The following is a 19,292-nucleotide window of genomic DNA, read 5'->3' as shown; positions in this document are numbered from 1 at the left end:
AGGGTAGTCTTGTTATAAATAAATATCCTTTTATTTTCATAACAACTTGTGTGGTGTCCTTTCACTTGGTGTTCAAGGGGTATATGTGATGGTAAACAGCTGGCTTAACACGCCCTCTAGAGTTTAGCCTAAAGACTGCTCGTATCCACGCTACTAGGATAGCTGGTCTAAAAGGTTGACTTACAACCAATCATCAATAAGGGTCGTTTGGAATGATATACAGTGATCACTAGAATAGTGAGCACTACATATCAGGCCAACTTCTCACACTTGTGTTTTAGCAGCGAACTTAACCCAGTGTACCATCCACGTTATGTTGGCAGCGTGTCAGTTTCGAGCGAGTAAATCAATGTAGTTTTAAAAATAACTTACACCGATATCTTCTTTTCCAAGATTGCCCTTCAGTTTAATTGGAGTGCGGACATTTAAACTTTCAGAATCGTTGTGTCATTTATCAGGCTTGTATTTTCGATTCATATTGCTCTAAAACCTAAATCAATGGTATTCAAGAGCTCAGCTATCATACTGACGTATGCCATTCCAGCTCCTCTCTGCTGACCACATTTCTTTTACTTTTTATTATTTTCGTTTACGATACTTCAGTTTTGAGCGAAAATCCAATCGTAGGCCATTGCTCGACTTTTCTCCTCTCTTGCAAATGGATACCAGCTCTTGCAGGTCTGTACATTTTAGAATTTTTAGGTGTCCTTCTAAATTTGAACAATCCTCTCCACCTGGCTCGAAATGTGAAGCTTAAAGTGTCAGAAACACAAAGTATCCAAGGTTCATGCCTGCTGCCTTAAACTGCTCCAGCGTGAATGTGCAAACTTACCTTGCACAAACACTGCACACGAAAATAAGCAAAAGTTATACTCCCACCGGAGCCAAGTTCAGCAGCGTGTGTGCTCCTCATCACGGGATCAGAACTCTGCAACATCTCACTAACTCACTTTCACTGTCTCTTTCACTACCTCTCTCTATCTCACTACATCACAACACCACTCTGCTTACATCTCACTACCTCACAACATCCCTCTCCCTCACTACATCACTGTTTCACTACCTCACTCTTTCTCACTACATAACTCTCTCTACCTCACTACTCCACTCTATCTCACTACCTCACAACTTCTCTCTCTCAAAACATCACTACCTCACTCTCTAGCTCACAACCTCACAACTTCACTCTCTCTCACTCACTATCTCAATCACTCTCTATCTCACTACCTCACTCTTTCTATCTCACTAACTCACTTTCACTCTCTCTTTCACTACCTCTCTCTATCTCACTACATCACAACATCACTCTATGCTTATATATCACTACCTCACAACATCCCTCTCCCTCACTGCCTCACTCTCTCACTCTCTCACTACCTCACTCTCTATCTACCTCACTCTCTATCTCACTACCTCACTCTCTATCTACCTCACTCTCTCTCACTACCTCACTCTCTATTTAAATACCTCACTCTCTCTCTCTCTCTCTCACTATCTCACTCTCTCTCTGCTAATGCAATAGGTATCACATATGCAGAAAAAAAGCTAATGCCAATAGAAATGACAATGCCATTTAGTTAGGGATACAAAAAAAAAAAATAAGTCAGGCACACTTTGCACCATCATAAATGCAAACCTTTCCCCTCTTCTATCCCTCCCCTACCCTTCTCAATCCAAAAAACTGACTAACATACCACAGCTCAAATTTTGTTCATATTTCACTATACTAATTCACCACTCATCCTTTATTGCTTCCGAGGTAGCATGCTACTCGCCGAAATAGCGCTTCAACACCTCATATGGGGTAACAAGCGCTATATAAATGCAATTCAATTCAACACAATTCCAGGGTGACGTATTTGGGTAAATGCCCAAAGGGGTGCTGCGGTGGGCCTGAGACCACTGAGAGAGGAACCCACTGGACCGGAAGCATGAGGTGCAAAGAGAGGCAGCACTTCGAGTTGTCCAGTGAGGGATCTTTCAATCACCTGTGCAGGTGAAAGGAGTGACAGGAATTCCACCACTAAGTTGATCTAAGTTGGCCAACACCCTTCAAGCATTTAGGATTTTTAAAAACCGACTTTGCAAACCCACTTTTCTTCGTCACTGCACTTGTTATGAAAGTTGACACTTCATGCAGTTCACGAACTGCACAGATAGAAAAAAAATAACCAACTTCAGAGCCACTGAGCCCTGCACAATCGAGCGCTTTGAAGCAGCTGCGAGTCATATCTGTGACCCGCTAGCGCTAGACACAAAACGCTACAATAGGTCCATTCAGGGCTTTAAGTGGGCCGGGTCTCACCGGTGCTGAGCACCGGCAGTTTTTTAAAAGAGGCCTCGAAACGGGTCTCTATCGGGCTCTGTTTTGTGCCCTGGCACAGTCAGACTGCAGTGGCAGCGGCACATCGATGTGCGCTGCTCTCACTGCTCCCTTCTCACTAGTGGAGAAGTCACGGCATGACGTCGTTCCAGGTGAGGGTTGTAGCGGAAGGTAAATCCTTTAAAGAGAGTCATTTTCTCTCTGGATTTCCCTTCTCTTTTTGAAACTCAGGAGCAGCAACATTGTCGTGGTGTCAGCAGGGCTTTAAGTGGAAGCTTTTTCAATATTAGATACACGCCATAGTTGCTGCTTATTTATCTTATGCAACTAACAACCATTGACAAAGCCAATAGTCCTGTCTTCTTGTAGGTATGATGTTACTTGTATCATATATCCGGATGCAATGACACAAACAGCAAAATACAAGACGGGCGCACACTATGCTAAGCACAGACTTTTAGCTTAGGTGGTTTTAAACCACGCCCTTAATTACACTGGCCACGCCCCTTTGGAGAGACCCCCTCCCCCAGTATTTTCATCCCACTTAAAGCCCTAGGTACAGTAACCGACTGAACTAGCTCTCTGCCATGCGTTATTGCCGGTGTTAGCTGTGGACCCCCTTGTCATAGGCGAGAGGGGCTACTGTTCTGTCCCACAGTGGGGAGGGCACGGACCCTGCCTCAGAGGCTCAGGCAGGTTTCACCTTAATCCTTTCACTCAGACGCCCTGACTGACTGTCCCTGGCCTGTGGCGAGCTCCTGCCCTCCTCCTCCTCAGTTATGCGACCTCCCGTGGCACAGGGTCCGCCCACTGCCCACTGCTTTTGTCTGGCTCCGGCTCCCTTTCCAACCAGACCTGCTCGGCTGCTACCAGCACAACAAGCGCGCTCCTCGGATACCAGCGGCTGCCAGCGCTCCCTCGGCGCGGGAGCGCGCTTCAGAGGAGTGATGCGTCCCCACCCGCAGACTCTTGAATTCACCTGAGTAATAGTGTGCGTGTGGTGTGTGTATCACCAGAGCGCGGTGGGGCTGCAATGTCCAGGTGACATCCCGCTAGACAAACGGCCAACAAACACTTCCGCAAAGCCATCGAAAGGTGCCTCGGCCAAGGTTCCTGCATCGAGGGCAGAAAACACATTCTCGAGGACTCCTGTACCCATGCGCGGGCATGGTGGTGCGCAACTATCTGCAAATGCGGAGTCTCCAGTGGGGGGTGACATTTACACCTTTAAATACGTTCATTTGCCATTCTAATAGTATTCTCTGCTAAACAACTTTCTATTCACCTTTCAAGTTTATGAGCGGTTTTAGGAAGACATTTGGTATTAATTGTATTCATATAGCGCTCACTATCCCTGACGAGGTGTCCAAGCGCTCTTGTATTAGTCAAAGGAGGATGTACGAGGGAAGACTTTAGAAAGGGCTGCTTGGGAGATCATAGTAGTACAATGAGGTTTGGGGTAAGTCAAGGAGGGTAGAGGGTGGAAGAGTCTAGACAGGTTTATTTTGTAGATCATAGCGGTGGAATGAGGTTTGAGATGAGTCGGAGAGTGGAGGGTGAGGGTATATAGAGAGAGGTACTGGGTGACACAGAGTAGTGCATTGGAGAGTCAAATATGTATGTACCTACACAGTATGTACATTTTTAGGTACATAGATGTGGAGTTAGGAATAGTAAATGTGAATTATTTTCCATCTAATTGTACTTTAACAATCTTGAAACCGATTGGTCACACCCATCACCACTTCACTTCTACACCAGTGACTTAATAAGGCAGTCCAAGGACATCGCCCCACCCTGCCGCCCCCAGCAGGGGCATGAACAGTGCTGTGCTCTGGTTCAGTCAGCTCCCCACAGCCTTGATTCATGCCACCTCTCTCTAATGCTTTTCGGAACGGTGTCCAACATAGGCACAGGACGGCTGCAGATATCACAAATGCTGAAGACAACCAAAGACTATGTAAAGGACTTTCAACTACATTTGCTGTAAGTCTCTTTTTTGTGGCTATCTAGACATTCTGGCCTGTGTCTGGACCTATGCGGACACTCCTGCTTCACAACACACACGCTACAAGCTGTAGTGTGATACCCATGTAGACACGCTCTAGAGCGCCACACAAAGAGGTGGTAAGCGCTATAGAAATATTGCAAGACAATACAACACATCTTCTAGCCGTTTGCGCCCAATTAAACCCCAGGCACCATTACCTCCTGTCAACCAGCTCAGGAGTCTATGCGAGGCGGCCTGCCGCTATCTGGCAGAGAAGTGGAAAGGAAACGCATTACCTGTAGAGTAACGCAAGCCTCATTCACCTGAGGTTCAGATACAGAGGTCATTTCATCCTAACAGCATCACTTTCTCCTTCAGATACCCTTTACACCTTCATTTAAGATTTTTGTATTATTATGTAATTCAAGAAAATATCAGAAACAAAATATGTATCATTATAAACCATATGAGAGCGCGTATTGTTGAGCATGAGAGCAAATTCTCAGACGGGTCCCAATTATTGGACTGACTGCAGTTTGAGCTGTCTACTTTTTCTTAGTTTACACCTCCATGTATTTATTTTCTTCTGAGAGCATGGTCTGTTTTCCCCATGAGTTTAATCTTTTTGGTTACTGGCAATATTTTTGTCTCAAAACATCTTAAAAGAGCCGCTAAGTCACGATTTTATTGTGAAAACGCATTTTCGCAGCTATGCACCTTACTAAGACTGAGTAAACTCCAGTCTTCTCTTTGCGACATGTAGGACTAAACCTACATTATTTCCCAGTCAGAAGTCAATGTGTACCTTCATTTTAACCTAAAAAAATGTAATCTTGTCTGATAAAAGTCCCAAAAATAACATGTATGTGTTAAAAGAATGAAACATGTTTGCTGCAAACGTCCACACATTCTCTTCTCACTGGATATTTATCCAAAGTCTTCGCTTTGACTTATAGGAAGGTCCCCGCTGCAGCAAGAAGGGGGGCACTGGCAAACGCTGCTCCTTCGTGGAATTGCGGTGTCTTAAATGATGCAAAGTTTCTGATACAACAGATATCAATAATGCATGCACAGTCCGCCATGTGACTTCACCAGCGCTAAGCGGGCAAGGAGCGACTTCTTTCCATGCCTACCCGTGCATCTGAGAGGCTTGTAGGGCTGGCTGAGGAGGCCATTTGTTTCAGGCATGCGGGAGGGGTAGGTGAGTCTACGCCCTCCTACAGAAGTGATTTCTGGCACCAGAAGCACGAAAGAGCTTTCATCAACCCAGAGAGCAGACACTCTAACAACCCTAGCGACTGCTCATCTGAGCCAACACCCGTCTAAACAACTGCAACCATTTTTGGAAAGCTATGTGAATGTCCACCCAGAAATGCAACACACAAGTGCAAGACAAGGCCTTCGCCCCCCTGGGACTCTTAAAACCTTGCTGAGAACAAATGATCAATCTGGAGGGAGGACATAACAAGGAAGAATATCAGAACTCTTGAGGACAGCTTGATAAAGATGTCCCTTCGCACAACTCAAAGACAGCTCATCACATCAGCCAAAGTACCCTACCATCACCATCATTGAAGCCACCAACAGAAGCAGAATGCTGTTTTTAGTTCTTGCCTATTGGATAGCGCAAGCGCAAACTGTTGAGTTGCATAGTGTGGGCTTACCAAGAGCATGCAGTGACATAGAGCTTGCCCATTGTCTATAATTGGTTGACTTCCCAGTCACTCAAATTTGCTCACTTCTTATTCATGCCTCAGCTTCTCACTCTTGTCTTTGTGCCTCCCATGGGGCATTGCCTCTTTTAATAGGCTGGCTTCTGTACTTCCACTACTTGCTTTTTAAATTCAACTTTTTTTTCAACTAAGCAATTATTTTTCTTTGCTACAGGGCTGCTTAAGGTGGGGCGGGCTGGTGTCGGAGCCTGGGAGGAGTGGTTCATGCACACTCTAAGTGCACATGACAGTTTGGCAGGCTGTCCTGGCCCGGCCAAACAGTCATGCGCACTTTGTATGTTCCCCACCAGGCTGTCATAAACAGCCTGTTGGGGAACATGCACAGGCTCTCACTGCCTGTCTGAGCAGTGAACCATGACGCTCAGACCAATCACAACGGTGCGTGGCAGCGTTGTGATTGGCTTAGGGGAGCCTGTGTGTTTTCAGAACACGTCAGGAAGCAACGGCAGAGGAGAGATGGAGGCAGCAGTGAGGACAAAGTGTTTTTTTCTTTTTGATGGTTTGTCAAGAGATTTGCGTTCATCAAATATAAATATACCTTATGTCCATGTCCTGAAGCATTGCCATGGATCGCATGCTCCTTAGCTCCTTTCCAGTGCGTACCACATTTCTCATAAACAAGCATTAGCAAAGCTAATAGGTCTTACCTTTCGGACCTATTGGTTTGTTTTTTGATGAACGCAAATCTTGACAAATTGGCTTGCATCCAGCTCTCTTCTAAGCCATGTTTGTGCACTACCTAGATATATGGTGAACAGAATGCGTCCCTGATAACCTAACAGGGCCTCCGATGGGTTGCTTCTCTACCTCTAATGGGTAAAGTTGTATCTTACTCCATGATGATCTAACAGGGCCTCCAATGGGTTGCTTCTTTACCTCTAATTCGTAAAGTTGTATCTTACTCCATGATGATCTAACAGGGCCTCCGATAGGTTGCTTCTCTACCTCTAATTCGTAAAGTTGTATCTTACTCCATGATGACCTCACAGGGCCTCTGATGGGTTGCTGCTCTACCTCTAATGGGTAAAGTTGTATCTTACTCCATGATGACCTAACAGGTCCTCCGATGGGTTACTGCTCTACCTCTCGTGGGTATATTAATATATTACTCCACGATTATCTAACAGGGCCTCCAATGGGTTGTTGCTCTACCTCTAATGGGTAAAGTTGTCTCTTACTCCATGATGATCTAACAGGGCGTCCAATGGGTTACTGCTCCACCTGTCACGGGTTGACTTGTGTATTTGTCCATGATGATCTAACAGGGCCTCCGATGGGTTACTGCTCCACCTGTCACGGGTTGACTTGTGTATTTGTCCATGATGATCTAACAGGGCCTCCGATGGGTTACTGCTCCACCTGTCACGGGTTGACTTGTGTATTTGTCCATGATGATCTAACAGGGCCTCCGATGGGTTACTGCTCCACCTGTCACGGGTTGACTTGTGTATTTGTCCATGATGATCTAACAGGGCCTCCGATGGGTTGCTGCTCTACCTCTCGTGGGTAGATTAATATATTACTCCACGATGATCTAACAGGGCCTCCGATGTGTTGTTGCTCTACCTCTTGTGGGTAGACTCATATCTTAATGTGGGACCTCACAACGTCCCCAGTGGTAATGTCTTCAGTGAGCTGCCCCTCTGTTGCCCTTGCCACACCCGAGTAGGCAGCATCTAATATTCTATAGAGAATCTATTCCAATGTGGCACGCGCTACACAGCCTTGTTTCTCCAGTGTGCACCGGATTAATTCTGAATACTGTTGTTGTCAGGGCATGATAGACCTGACGGGACCGCCTGCCACCACAGAGAGCCTGTTGAGTAGTCACGGTGTACCACACAGATGTGTGCACTCAACACCAACCTTACCAAAGTTAGAACAACCACGGGAGCACAACTACTATACGTCATGGCGTTTGCGCAATATTGTATGCACATAGACATTTAACGGCAGAGACCATGCGAGGGAGTGTACGCCGGAATCTTATTCTGTGGAAGAAAACCTGTGCCTTGGACGGCCAGAGCCCAGCTCAGAGCTCACAAAGTCTAGACCGCGATATGTTTCTCCACCAGGAGCTAATGATATGGTTTCAACATTCCTGTTATGTGTTTTCCCCAGGCTGGTACTACCTGTTCCGGAAATTACTAATTATTTAGCCGGAGGACCAGAGAGATCCCATTGGCAGAGCGGAGTTTTAATGTAGTTAGGAGTGAGATTGACTGTGATTGCTTCTTCCTGGTCAACTACGGGAAGATCTTTTTTAAGGACCTTTTGAAAAGAGAAACTTGATTCAACAGTTGTAGCCGCAGGTGAAACACTGGGTCCGATTTTACCGTCTGGAACATCCACCAAGTATGTCGCAGCTGGCATTACCGCATTGAAATATGTGACAATTCAAGTTAAAGTTGTATCTTAATCCATGATGATCTAACAGGGCCTCCGATGGGTTACTGCTCTACCTCTCGTGGGTATATTAATATATTACTCCACGATTATCTAACAGGGCCTCCAATGGGTTGTTGCTCTACCTCTAATGGGTAAAGTTGTCTCTTACTCCATGATGATCTAACAGGGCCTCCGATGGGTTACTGCTCCACCTGTCACGGGTTGACTTGTGTATTTGTCCATGATGATCTAACAGGGCCTCCGATGGGTTACTGCTCCACCTGTCACGGGTTGACTTGTGTATTTGTCCATGATGATCTAACAGGGCCTCCGATGGGTTGCTGCTCTACCTCTCGTGGGTAGATTAATATATTACTCCACGATGATCTAACAGGGCCTCCGATGTGTTGTTGCTCTACCTCTTGTGGGTAGACTCATATCTTAATGTGGGACCTCACAGCGTCCCCAGTGGTAATGTCTTCAGTGAGCTGCCCCTCTGTTGCCCTTGCCACACCTGAGTAGGCAGCATCTAATATTCTATGGAGAATCTATTCCAATGTGGCACGCGCTACACAGCCTTGTTTCTCCAGTGTGCACCGGATTAATTCTGAATACTGTTGTTGTCAGGGCATGATAGACCTGACGGGACCGCCTGCCACCACAGAGAGCCAGTTACGTAGTCACGGTGTACCACACAGATGTGTGCACTCAACACCAACCTTACCAAAGTTAGAACAACCACGGGAGCACAACTACTATATGTCATGGCGTTTGCGCAATATTGTATGCACATAGACATTTAACGGCAGAGACCATGCGAGGGAGTGTACGCCGGAATCTTATTCTGTGGAAGAAAACCTGTGCCTTGGACGGCCAGAGCCCAGTTCAGAGCTCACAAAGTCTAGACCGCGATATGTTTCTCCACCAGGAGCTAATGATATGGTTTCAACATTCCTGTTATGTGTTATCCCCAGGCTGGTACTACCTGTTCCGGAAATTACTAATTATTTAGCCGGAGGACCAGAGAGATCCCATTGGCAGAGCGGAGTTTTAATGTAGTTAGGAGTGAGATTGACTGTGATTGCTTCTTCCTGGTCAACTACGGGAAGATCTTTTTTAAGGACCTTTTGAAAAGAGAAACTTGATTCAACAGTTGTAGCCGCAGGTGAAACACTGGGTCCGATTTTACCGTCTGGAACATCCACCAAGTATGTCGCAGCTGGCATTACCGCATTGAAATATGTGACAATTCAAGTTCCACAGGGCTCGTAAGGAGGGTCTAATGGAAAAACATCTGTCCCAAGGTCCGACAGAAATATAAGGCTGAAGAACAAGAGACAGAGAAGTAGGCTGTGGTTGAATGTCACTCCTCGATCGCCCCGCCCCTCCTATCCACCGTCCCTCGATCTTCCTTTTTTACCCTCTCATCTCACTGCTCTGTCCCTTCTTTTCAAGCATCTCACACCCCTTTTTTTACCTCTTCTCCCTTCCTTCCTACTCTCACCCTCTCACTCACCCTCTCCAGTTTTTCTCTCTCTGGCCTCCCTTCCCCTCTCCTACCCCTGTGTCTCAAAACTAAGGCTTCCAGTTTTCCGTTTTTACTGATTTTTACAGATAAATACAGACGGTAAACAATGTGTTTCCTGTATGTATGTTTTTTTTACAGAAATGGGAAAACGTGGAAATCTGTGCTTCATGTGGGTGAGTCTGGATGCTGTCTTCGTGATTTCCAGGACCACAGCTCAGCAGATAGACCGCACGGGAAGTTAAAAAACACAAGTTGAGATTTCACTAAATTCAGGCAAACACTAACATATATTTGTATTTAATGCTAACATTTACCTGCGGGTGTAGTGTCTTGTTATAGTGGCTGCTTAATTTGCTAACATGCGACAGGCATCAAAGTGTGAGTGCAGGTTTACAGTTAAATAAATGTGTAAATATAGAATTTTACGACTCCATTTATTATCTATCCATGTTTTTCTTTTGGCCATTTTCTTGGTACTTATCCATATTTATTTTATATTTTGAGAATAAATGGAGTTGCAAAATGGTATATATTCAAATTTATTTCATTGATACCCCTGCATTCACACTTAGATGACTGTTGCATTTTAGCAAATTAAGGGGCATATTATCGAGAAACAGAGTTAAAATTATCGCCGCTTTAGCGGCAGGAAAACTGCCTCTAAAGCGGCGATAATGGGCTTGATAATGTGCCCTTGAGAATTCCCATAGAAGCCCATGTTTTAGTGACAACATGGGCTTCTATTGGAATTCTCAAGGGCATATTATCAAGCCCATTATCGCCACTTTAGCTGCAGTTTTCTGCCGCTAAAGCGGCGATAATTTTAACTCCATGCTTGATAATATGCTCCTAAGTAGGCAACTATAACAACCCACTACACCCACAGGTAAATGTGAGCATTATATACAAATATATATTTACATATGCCTGTACTTAGGGGAATCTCGCCCTGTTTTTAAAGCCCCATGGTGTCTATCGGATAAACCCACTATCAACAGAAGTACTGCTGTGATCAAGTCATCAATGCTTTTTTACCGTTTAAAAATTATCTTATTGACGATTAACTTGAATTTAAATGTTCTTAGACGATGTCAAATACATGTGCTGCACATTAGTAAATGTGTTTAGTTATAAAAACAACACAACAGCGCAATCTGCCACAGTAGGGTTATTTCTCATTTATTAGAAACAACTTGTGTGAATACAAAATACAATTTACTTGTACAAATAATTCGATTATCCTCTTCACTTAGAAAAGAAAATGCACATCCAACATATTAAGTCATAAATTAATGACGATATATTGTTATAGAAGTCTAAGGCACGGCATTTGAAATTAATATAACGTCACATTTAAGGTGATTTGAACATAAAAATAAAAGTCTATTAACAACAGATAGCTACAAAATGTACATCAGTTGCAGGTTTTTTTCAGCGCGCTAACATGTAGACGGGTCAGCACTGTTAGTGCCTATGGCAAGCCCTTCATTAAACATTTTAATAAATAAAGTACATTACTGTGTGTCAAAATAGTTTATCTTGGACAGTTTGACATAAGAAATTCCAGGCAAGTAACTAATTTAAAATCAGACAGTGTGTGCCTGAAAGTGCTATCCTACCTTTCACACCGAAAAATGTTTGTAATAAGAGGTCAAAAGAGGGTTATAAAATCCTCTCAGCTTCACAGTGGCATAAAGTGTATCCCAGGTTATCCCATCTCTACTGGCCCCAGCTTCAGAGCTCGAGCGAGACCCTTGACATTCACTTGTAACATCAGACAATCAAATATTGAAGCAATAGCAGAGAACTTTAAAGACATTTTAATTTAATTTATCCTGTGCCACTGAAGGCTCGTGCAGTGTAGAGGTGTGTTTTGGGCGTTAGGAACAACCATTGGAAACTGAAAGCACATATATGTAGGAGTAAGCTATGTGCAGGAGTAAATGGTGTATTCTAATTGCCAGCGGGCAGCTAAAGAAATGTCGTCAGGATGCAATGCTGTGCTGAGCCTATGCAGAACTGAGAGGAGTTTCTCAGAGAGAAGGGTGTGGTATGCGTCAGGGATTATAGGGTGTACAACAGGTGCCCGGAGCGTGTCCATCAGGCGAGGTCTGGTCAGGTTCCTAAGAAACAATAAAAGTCCTGGGAGAGACCTAGATGAGAAGTAAGACCAAAGAGGAACAGGAAACTGCAGAGAATATTCGGTTAAGTGGTCCGTCCCTGGCATCAGTCCCTGGGTGCTGACCCTCCAACCCCTGCAAAGATCACCTCAATAGATAGATCAAGTGCTGAAGAGAAAAACACCTCCCCAAGCAGACAACCAGACAAGACACACAGAGAGATTGCAGAAACAAGAAAGAACTTGCTTATTATTAATCCCCAAACTGCTTGACTAAAACAAACAGTGCGAAGGCAATGCCGAGACCACTTTTCAAGTACAAGGGCGCTCAGGACACTTTGTTATCTTTGCGCTTCTACCCATATAAACACCTTGGGTTCTAGTTCCCCCGCAGCCCTCTTTTTGCTTTCGCACTATGATTTTTCGCTACATCGGGTACCATGACTGTTAAAAACTGGACAAAAGCCTGACCTTGTGAAAATAAAACAAATTTTAATAAAAAATTAAAATTAAAAAAATTAAAAGTGGACAAAATCAACAGCCAACTGCCACATTCTTCAAGAAACACTCCCTGCAAGCAGGGTTGCAGCAAACTTCACAAAGTGCCCGGTGCGGGGGCAGGCAGCGCTAGGTAGGACAATGGTTCAGTTGGATGGGAGAAGGCGCCCCAAGGCGGAGAGATGCGAAACATACCAGAAGAAAGTTACAAAGCAGGTGTACAGCTCATCTGTAATTTACAGCACGCCATCAGCGTGCATTAGGGGCACAAGAACAATGAGGGAGTCATAAAGTACTGTAAACTGCTTAGCTGAGAATGTCACCCCCAGTGACCAAAACTTGCACATCCCAAGGGCAGTAACTGATGGAACTGGTCATAGCCGACTTCTGAAACTGTTAAAGGTAAAGGTTAATGTGTGGTTCAGGTCAGGAAGTTACTTACAACCGCCTCCCACCCAGATCTCTCCACTGAGCCCTATTGCGGGCGCCCCATTTTGGTTGCAACAGAGCACTTTGCCAATCAGCTTTTTAAAGGGACCTACAAAGCAAAACTTCAGATGCGGACCCTTCTGGGCTTTTCAAAAGGAAAAACCTTGAATATGTAAAGAGCCACTGCAATTTTAGCACAAGCACTTACATTTTACTTTGGAAAGCAGAGCACCACCTCTTGAAAACAGCCTCCAGTCCTTTCAATGCTTAAACCAAAGCACTTCTACCACTAGCACTTACATTTACTTTGGAAAGCAGAGCACCGCCTCTTGAAAACAACCACCAGTCCTTTCAGCTGCTTCAAGCTGAAACACTTCTACCAGTAGCACTTACATTGACTTTGAAAAAGCAGAGCACCGCCTCTTGAAAACAACCACCAGTCCTTTCAGCTGCTTCAAGCTGAAACACTTCTACCAGTAGCACTTACATTGACTTTGAAAAAGCAGAGCACCGCCTCTTGAAAACAACCACCAGTCCTTTCAGCTGCTTCAAGCTGAAACACTTCTACCAGTAGCACTTACATTGACTTTGAAAAAGCAGAGCACCGCCTCTTGAAAACAACCACCAGTCCGTTCAGATGCTTAAAGCCAAAGCACTTCTACCACTAGCACTTACATTGACTTGAAAAGCCGAGCACCGCCTCTTGAAAATAACCTCCAGTCCTTTCAGTTGCTTCAGTGCCTTGCCCAGTGGGCTGCAACCCCGGTATTACCCATTGTCAATGCTGGGGTAAGGACGAATTTCCAATATTTCAAAAGAAACAGTAGTGACGCGGGCAGGGAGCCTAAGGGCTTTCAGTGGAAAAGTAACAGCACCTAAACGTAACTCTTAACACTTGCAACAAGCCCAGAACTCCCTCCATTGGACTAACTAGCACTTAAACTTAAGCACTGGTATTATTTAAAGTGGAGCTGATGGCACGTGTAAGCCAGCAACCAATATTTTTAATGAGGCAGTTCTGCATTTTTGTGGGATGCTCGAGACAATGTACTTTCTAATTTCTACATCGTGCAGTAAGACTACAATGACAGGCCCCAGGAACGTGTCTTGCAACTACTGGCAGGTGAAGTAGCATCAACAGGCCAGATGAATAGAGAAAGCATTGAAGCTAGAATCAGACATCCTGCACCAAGCCTCACTTCAGGCCATTCCCATAACCCTGACTCGGCACGCACTCAGGCTTTTGATGTGCAGGTGTGCTTATATAAGTAAACTTATGAGACGACTTTCTTTTAGTGCAGCTAGTGCAGCTGACCACCCAACAGCACAAAAACATAAATGAGTGAGTTAACCCAATAATGTCAAGAACGGCTTCATTCTACTGTGAACTTAGCACTAACAATGTATTAATGTAGTATTCCTTAAAAGCACGCCTAACACACTTGCAGATGACACAATGGCAGTGGTGCAGCTCAGAAAATGAGTAATTGAGACAACTATACTTTGCAGTGGTCAGGTGGAAATCCACTTCTAATTTGACTCAACAAACAATTTATGTGCACAGCATGCGTCTACTCTTAAACAGTTCTTTTTTTAATGGCAGTCAAATAACGTGCTTTATCACAAACTACGCCCATGTGCTGGGCATCCAGTCACAAAGCTGGATTTTGTAGCTTTATTTGAAAAACATGACATTACCCACTACTTTAATAATATTTGTCATTATGGGGAGGTCTGAAGAAAAGTTTTTTTTCCATCAATATACTTGTGGAAAGGCTCTGCACGTAAATGAACCATGGATGGAATAAATTGTGTTCATTGTAACCATAGCACCAGAACCGGCAGGACAATGTTTCTTTGGGCCGCAGTGGGCATCTCGTCCAAGCGCTGTGACAAAAGCATCAGGTAACTGATCTCAGTTACTTTTTAAACCCCACGCTCCCTTCTGCTTCTAGGAGCTACTCAATGACAAGTCTGGTCTACAGAGGAACGCATTCAGAGCAACATGAGCTTATGAAAGGCCAAATAGATTTCTAAAAACACTGGTTTAAAAATGTCTGACATTATATTAGCCTAATCCTACCTCACAGTAGCTTCAGGTAATTGGTTTTGACCACATCCATAATGTGTCGCTGTACCCCACTGGAAGAATCCTATAGATGTTTGTTGATACAAAATAACTAAAATGCTGCACTGTTAACGCTAAAATCTTCTAAAAATGGCTCTTATAGTAGAGTGAATTTACCATCATTTTCATATTATTTGTCTTGGAGAAGGAGGTATTCGGCAAACAGCTAATTCAGAGATCAGTTATTCAGCCTGGCTAGACGCAGCCTGTTCACATGCACCAGCTCAATCGATTGCCTTACTATTAATGATGTTGTTAGAGTAATAAGGAAATGCATATATCTAGTTTAGGTTTCTAGCGGCGGATACACCAAAGCTAGTTTCACAAAGAGGTTGGTTAGTGTAGTGTAATCTGCTCAGTTTTTTATAGTTCTCTTGGCTCTTTACTTGTTGCCGCGGTATTCAAGTTGATGGAACTGTAAAGTTATTTAATTGGTTGAGGCTTGTGCACTACATGGTCCGATTATTAACTTGGGGAAAAGACTAGCATTGCACTGTTCATAAAATCTGTCCCTCTTAAGTCAAGAAACAGTTTTCATATCCACAACGAAGAACTGTGACAATGGGGAGGGCAGAAATACCAGTGTGACACACAACACCCACTGCAGAGTGGAGTAGCTGCACGATCGACATAATGACCACCACCACAACATTACCAATTATCTCCTGCAGCCTGATCATGTGTCTTCACTCCAGAATCCAAGGTGCACCCAAAGGGTCCGTGACTGCACTTTGTCATCAAGGATTATATTGCTATGCTGCACGTCCCCCCTCCCCCCCCCAAAAAAACAACCAAGGTTTGTCCTCCGGAAATTAAACATGCTAAACACACGTGCCTTATGGCATCAACATTGATAGCGCTAGCCTCCCCCAACACAGCAAAGTCAAACAAGATGGGAAGTTTCACACAGCTTTGGATTTTAGCAGAAGATGTTTATTTCTTTCACACTGTACACTCTCCAGTCACAGCAGGATGGGCACTTATACACAGCATACAACAAGACACCTGGGAACACCCAGAGCACAGCAGACACGAGGGCACTGGAGGCAGGCCTACAAAGGCAGTGGACACGATGGAGTCACTGAGCTACCACACCCGAGAAGGAATCAGAACAGTGGACAGGCAGTGTGCAGTACAGAGGTGTTCTACCATCTGCTGGCTGGCGGATAGTGACAGGGAGTGTGCAGTACAGAGTCAATCTACCAGCCACTGGCTGGCGGACAGTGACAGGCAGTGTGCAGTACAGAGGTGTTCTACCATCCGCTGGCTGGCAGACAGTGACAGGCAGTGTGCAGTACAGAGGTGTTCTACGAGCCGCTGGCTGGCGGACAGTGACAGGCAGTGTGCAGTACAGAGGTGTTCTACGAGCCGCTGGCTGGCAGACAGTGACAGGGAGTGTGCAGTACAGAGTCGTTCTACCAGCCGCTGGCTGGCGGACTGTGACAGGCAGTGTGAAGTACAGAGGTGTTCTACCATCCGCTGGCTGATGGACAGTGACAGGGAGTGTGCAGTACAGAGTCGTTCTATCAGCCGCTGGCTGGCGGACAGTGACAGGCAATGTGAAGTACAGAGTTGTTCCACCATCCGCTGGCTGGCGGACAGTGACAGGCAGTGTGCAGTACAGAGGTGTTCTACCATCCGCTGGCTGATGGACAGTGACAGGGAGTGTGCAGTACAGAGTCGTTCTACCATCCGCTGGCTGATGGACAGTGACAGGCAGTGTGCAGTACAGAGTTGTTCCACCATCCGCTGGCTGGCGGACAGTGACAGGCAGTGTGCAGTACAGAGTTGTTCCACCATCCGCTGGCTGGCGGACAGTGACAGGCAGTGTGCAGTACAGAGTTGTTCCACCATCCGCTGGCTGGCGGACAGTGACAGGCAGTGTGCAGTACAGAGTTGTTCCACCATCCGCTGGCTGGCGGACAGTGACAGGCAGTGTGCAGTACAGATAATGAGGTACCTTACTTCCATAAAGTACAAGGCGGCCCTCGCCTTGGCCAGGAGGCACCCTTATGTTTGCAGAAGGCATTTCAGAAAGTCACACTTGCATATTGATACCGGGCCTGGTACCATTCAACAATATGGCCATGAGGGTATACAATGTCTTCAAAGGCAGTACACAATCAGGAAAGATAAAGGCAGTATTACGTTGTTCTTTGCACTGTACAGAAAGGTAGAATTACTTTCACCATGGGAAGCCTAAAAGGGGCCCCTCAGGGGCAGCAGAGGCAGTGAATTGTCTAGAAACTGAGATCCTTGCATCTGAGTCAGCAGGCAGTCTGTGGACAAGAGGCAGATGGGGATGTCCGAAGGCACAGTGTGTGCAGAGGAACAGAGCAGCGCTGTACTACATCTGTGCACAAACATGGTCGTGTCCCATGGCTAGGCCAGAGACAAGCTGCATCTTCACCTGGAATCTGGAAAAGGCCCTAGGAGGTGGTGGAGTGGGGGCAGCATTCATTGGGTGTATGAAACCTTCCCAAGACCACAGGTGAGACCCCATGGTCCAATCACAGAGATCTGCAAGGCCCCATCTTTCCTTCTCCACAGGGTCCTTTTCAAGTGCAAGGTTTTGTAAACACGAAGTTCAAGGCAGTGAGTCCAGCCTCTGTTCATTCAATCAGATTGCTTGGGGACCCAGGTGAACTTCCACCCTCCCTCGTCGTCCCTGCGCACGAACGCCTGGCCCTGGGCAAAGGTGTGGGTCTTGACATTGCGATGGGGGTTCAGGGACGTGGAGAAGGCAATGTCTGTTTTATTGGGAGACACGTCAGAGGCATAGTAGGGCGAGGAGCCGTAGGCATTGAAATGTGGGCTGCTTGTAGAGTTGCTGTCTACTGATGAGCTGGGGTGCAAGTAGGGGGACTCCCCTCCAGGAGATGAGCTTTCGCACTTGCGCACCGGGGTCCTGTGTGCGGCATCAAAGCCCAAGTGGGAGTCGTGACTGGCATTGTAGTCCATAGGCTCCAGCGGGCTTCCCTGGTAGGCCTCAATACTGTCCACAAGGTCAGAGGTCAAGGCACTGTAGTCAACTGAGGAAGACTCGTCAATGGTGTCCACATCTTTGAGGCCCAAGGTCTGGAGCACCCAGGTGTTGACAGGTGTTGTCTGCTCCTGTTTGGCAGTAAGGTCTGTGAAGAGGTTTCTTCTGGCCTTCTTCAGGGCTGTGTCGCAGTCGGTCTCCTTCACTTTCCTCTTCCCAGCCCTGCATACATCACTTATCTTCATACCATGCTGAGACAGCAGCTTCTGCAGGAGGGGAAAGGGAAAGAGGTCACATTCATGTCTGCGGCAAGACCAAGAGCTGCTTCAGCATGCGGTCAAAACACAAGCAACAGCCCCCTATAATATCACTGCCTCCAGCTGTGAGCACCCCATCACCATCCCTGCATACGACAAACTTCCCATCACATGCATAACCCACCTTCTGCCAGGACTACAGCTGCCCGGTCCTCCGACCCATATAACAGACGACCCAGAGGAACTGGTAGGGGTCAGTCTAAGCCACCTTCCCACAGAAGCACAGCTGGCTGAGCCACAGACCCCTGCAATGGAAGACCCAGAGGGGTCTGTTTAAGCCTCCTTCCCACAGACACACAGCTGGCTGACCCACAGACCCCTGCAATGGAAGACCCAGAGGCCCGGGAACAGTCTGTCTAAGACACCTTTTCACAGACACACCGTGGGCAGACCCACAGACCATGCAATGGAAGACGCAGAGATGCTGGGGAGGGGACTCAGTCCAAGCCACTTTCCCCCACAGAACCACAGCTGCCTGTTCCCAGACTCGTTGACAGACGGCCCAGAGGAAACGAAAGGAATCTATCTGAAGCGTCTCCAACCTTTTCTGCAGAGACGGCTACTTGTGATCAGTGAAAATCATTGTGAGCTACTGAAGGCTAAACAACTCGTGCATTGTTACCAGACACCTCCACGCCCAGCTACATTAGACACCTCCACGCCCAGCTACATTAGACACCTCCGCGCCCAGCTACATTAGACACCTCCGCGCCCAGCTACATTGGACACCTCCACGCCCAGCCACATTAGACACCTCCACGCCCAGCTACATTAGACACCTCCACGCCCAGCTACATTAGACACCTCCACGCCCAGCTACATTAGACACCTCCACGCCCAGCTACATTAGACACCT

The 19,292-nt window shown here is 46.1% G+C and overlaps 1 protein-coding gene across 1 annotated transcript in view; it reads right to left on the bottom strand.

The window, feature by feature from the left end:
- Positions 1-17,743: 17,743 nt before the first annotated feature.
- Positions 17,744-19,292, bottom strand: part of GMNC (geminin coiled-coil domain containing) — an 82,134-nt gene continuing 80,585 nt past the window's right edge. The window contains exon 8 of the mRNA XM_085635171.1: positions 17,744-18,385. Coding sequence (XP_085491297.1) covers positions 17,753-18,385 — 633 coding nt within the window. The 3' untranslated portion in view covers positions 17,744-17,752. The remainder of the gene's footprint in view (positions 18,386-19,292) is intronic.

This window comes from Triturus cristatus, chromosome 11 (assembly GCF_964204655.1).
Source record: "Triturus cristatus chromosome 11, aTriCri1.1, whole genome shotgun sequence".
Lineage (NCBI taxonomy): Eukaryota > Metazoa > Chordata > Amphibia > Caudata > Salamandridae > Triturus > Triturus cristatus.
This window is presented reverse-complemented; position numbering and strand designations above follow the sequence as displayed.